The sequence below is a fragment of the Plasmodium gaboni genome, chromosome 11 (assembly GCF_001602025.1).
Source record: "Plasmodium gaboni strain SY75 chromosome 11, whole genome shotgun sequence".
Lineage (NCBI taxonomy): Eukaryota > Apicomplexa > Aconoidasida > Haemosporida > Plasmodiidae > Plasmodium > Plasmodium gaboni.
This window is the reverse complement of record NC_031491.1, coordinates 103,609-108,159: the sequence shown is the minus strand read 5'-3', so window position 1 is coordinate 108,159 and position 4,551 is coordinate 103,609. Positions and strand designations below refer to the sequence as shown.

General features: G+C 16.1%; 1 protein-coding gene across 1 annotated transcript; it reads right to left on the bottom strand.

Moving 5' to 3' along the window:
• On the bottom strand, positions 1–2,730 carry PGSY75_1104900 (putative calcium/calmodulin-dependent protein kinase; the record flags this gene model as incomplete). The annotated part of the gene is made up of 1 exon (XM_018786176.1): positions 1–2,730. A coding segment is annotated over one exon (2,730 nt), but the record flags the coding sequence as incomplete, so codon positions are not given.
• Positions 2,731–4,551: the final 1,821 nt, after the last annotated feature.

Genomic DNA, 4,551 nt, shown 5'->3' with positions numbered 1-4,551 from the left:
AATAAATGAAGGCTTATTATTATTATTATGTAGATTATTTTGATATTCATCTATAATAATAGAATTATTTTCCATACATTGATTATATATATTTTTTTGTTTATTCTTTTGATAGATGATATTATTATGTAAAGATTCTTCCATCTTATTATTATAATTATTGTTATAATTATTATTATTATTATTATTGTTATAATTATTGTTGTTTTTATTTTTATTATGTTCTTGTATTGTAAATGAAGGATATGCATATATGTCTTTATTAAATATATTTAAATGTTTATAATTATTTTTAATTATATGTTCATCATTTTTATTATAATAATAGTTATTATTATGTAAGAATAAATTTGTATTATTTTTATAAGTATTGATATATGTATTATTTTGTTTCATATTTTTATTAATACATGTAAATGGATATATATATTTATTTATAACATTTAGTTGATTATTAATTTCATGATGCCAAGTATTACGAGATTTAAAATAATTATCGTTATATAAACTATATGAATTGTTCATATTATAAATATTATTCATATTATTTATATTATTCAAATTATTCATTTTATTCACATTTTCTATACTTTTATCATTGTCTAGCTCTTTCACCATGTGATCATAATAAACACTATAAGCCTTATTGTCCATATTTTTATTTTTTTTGTTTTTATTTTTTTGTTTGTTCCTCTTTTTGTTCTTTTCTTTTTTTTGTTGTTTGTCTTGACTGTGTTGATATATCCAACGAGTGGTGCATATGAAATTTTTTTTTTTCTTTTTTTTTTTTTTTTTTTTTTTATTTTTGTTTAATATGTGGAAATACTTCAACCAAGGATGATTAGCTGCAGAAACTGTGCTGGATATTCTTTTGTTTGGATCAAACTGCAAGAATTGTTCACATAAATCTTTTGCAATTGGGTAATTATGGAATGATAAAAGATTAAAATTTATACCTTTTTTTTCTTTCTTTAATAATATATCTTTAGTGTTTTTATAATTAACCATTAAACACATAGGTAAAGGAGTAATACCAGTCATTAAAATATAGAATATAATTCCTATAGACCACATATCTGATAAAATTGAATAATTAAAACCTTTAATAATTTCAGGAGCTATATATCCATATGTTCCTACTAATTTTATATATTTTTTATTACTACTTGTTCTATGATTATTTGTTTGATCATCATTATTTATATTTTTTTTTATTTCATTAGTTTGATGATTTTTTGAACATATTCTTTTTGTTATGTCTTTTGATTGGTTATATAAATATATATTTGTAATTGGATTTTTTTGTTTTGGATATATTTTTTTTTCTTCATATTTTTCATATGGTGTTTTATTTGTTTCTTTTTCCAATTCTTTGTTATTTTCAGATGTTGTTTTTTTTTTTTCGCTAGCTGGGTTATTATCCACATGATTTAACAAGCAATTTGCTGTAGCTGCATGTGTGGTGGAATATAATTGATTATTATTATGATGAATGTTATTATTATTGGTGTGTATATTTCTATGTTGATAGGATTTATTTTGTGAACAAGCATTATAATAATAATAATTATTATGATTATTATGATTATTATTATTATTATTATTATTATTATTATTATTATTGTAAGTATTACAATTTTGATTTGTTACTCCATGTGAAGAAACCAATGTGTTCATTAAAATATTTGTAGATGTTTGTTCGAAATTATTTATAAAATGACATGTATCATAATCAATTAAGACAAGTTCATAATTATACATATAACCTTTATGTTTTGTTTTTTTATGTCTAAACATAAGATTTTCTGGTTTAATATCTCTATGAATAATATTATGATAATGTAAATAATAGACAGCTTGTAATATTTGACTTATAATATATTTACAGATATTTTCTTTCACTTGTTTTTTATAAACTAAGAAATTAAATAATTCTTTTCCATATAATTTCTCCATAACAATATAAAAATTTTTATTATCATCATATATATTAAATATTTTCATTAAATTTTTATGTTCATTTAATGATATAATATATTCCATCATATATTGCCATGATTCTCCAAATGAATTCAATACTTTTTGTTTATTTATTATTTTTATTATTTTTTTTGTATTGTCTTTTTTATCAATTACATTTAATAGAACAGCTCGATCAAAAGGTAATTCAATTTCTTTTAAATTCTTTTTTGTAACTTTTATATAACTTTTATATAAATTAAATTTTCTACTTTTTTCTTTTTTTTTTTTTTTTTTTTTTTTTTTTTTTTCCTTTAACATATTTTCCATTGATTCATATGAATAATTATTATCATATAAACTATCAACATCTTGTGGATTATTTTTATTTTTATTATAACTGTCTTGTAATTCTTTACATGATTGATTATTATATTTTGCTTCTCTGTTTGATTTATTTATTTTTTCATTTGCCATTTTTATATTGTCCATTAGTATTTCTTTGTTTTTTTTAAAAAAATGGAAAAACACATTGTCTTCATTTTTTAATAAAAATTCTTCACATATGGGTAAAAACTTTTTTATTAAAAAATAATCTTCAATTTTTTCATTCTCTAATTTTATTATTTTCTTTTTTGTCTTTTTTTTTTTATTTTCTCTTGATATATGAATTTTATTTGGATAGTTTGAGCTTATAGAAATGCTCCTTTTTCTTTTCTTCGTTTTCTCTTCAAAAAATATGTTGTTATCATGATCGTAGCTATTTGTCATTTTGTATTATGAATAAATAAATATATATATATATATAAAATATATAAATATAAAAGTATAAATATATAAAAATATAAAAATATTATTAAATAAATATATATATTTATTTATGAGTGTAATTGTTATGTTCTATGTTTTAAGAAAGAGGGAATAAAAAAAAAAGAAAGTGAAACAATAAATCCATTATTTTTATCACACTTTATTCTATAGTAAGAAAAAGGATAGCATATTATATGTATATATATTAAAAGAAAAAATAATTATAAATAAATAAATAAATATATATATATATATATATATATATATATGTATATAGTCTCATGTTTGTTGTTGAATGTATGAATTAATTATAAAATCATATTTTATTTTATACAAAGACAAAATGAAAAGATTAAAAAACAAAAAAATATAAGATAAAAGAAAAATGAAATGAAATGAATTTAATTATATCAATAGTTACATGATAAGATTCAATTTTTTTTTTTTTTTTTTTTTTTTCTCTTTGTTTTTAAAAGCTAATTACAATTTTTATAAATAAAATAAAAATTAAAAATATCTACAATAATATATATATATATATAATATATAATATATATTTACCTTTTTATATATAACATATGGTTGTTCTTAGGAAAAAAAAATATATAAATAAATATATATTTTATATAAGTGAAAAAATGTTGACTTGTATAAATACATTTAACAAAAAAAATATAAAACGTGTTAACATGAAAAAAATTTATTTTATTTAAATGTTGTAGAATTAAAAGCTTGTCTAATTATATATATATATATATATATATATATATATAATAATATACGATTTATTCTTAAAATAATAAAAATATATATAAACTTAAGAAATGTATATTATTGCATATAATTATAAATTATAAAAAAAAAAAAAAAAAATTTAAATATATTAATTATGAAGAAAGTAATTTTCTTTTTTCCTGGATGTTAAATATACATATGTGTATATAAATTGACTGAAATATATTTAAAATAAGGATTATATAAATATTAAATAAAATATAATAAAATGAATAAATAAAATAATATATTATTAATACATACACATATAATATATATATATATATATATATATATATATATATAATGATGTTGCAAAATTCTGTACATATAAATAAATACATATTAATATATATATATATATCATACTTATGTTTATAAAAAGATAAAAAAAAATTAAAATGTGTAGTAAGATATATAAATAAAAATAAAAAAATTCAAAGAACAAAGTATGAAAAATACAAAAAGAAAGTAATTAAAAATATATAAATAAATAAGTTCAATTAGGAAAATTTAAAAAATTATGTGAAAATATAATAAAGTCCTTTTTAAAAAATGTACATAAAAAAATATGATAGATATGAAGAATAATATATCAAAAAAGAAATAAAAAAAAAAAAAAAATGAAGAAATAAATAAATAAAAATATTACACATACATATATATATATATATTATTTTTATTTCAAAAAATTGTATTTGGGTCAAATATTTATATATCATATAAATATAAACATGGGGATATATTTAAAAAGAAATAAAAGAATGATTAACTATGTTTCAATCTACAAGTCATAAAGTGTCTACTTTAATAATTGTAAAATAAAGTAATATATAGAAACAAACAAAAAAAAAAAAAAAATATATAATATATATATTATATGAATTAATATATTATATACTATTCTTATTTTATATATATCAATAAAAAGGAAAATAAATATATTATAAAATATAGAAAAAAATATATTAATATAAATATATATTATAATTTATGAAAGCTGGAAAT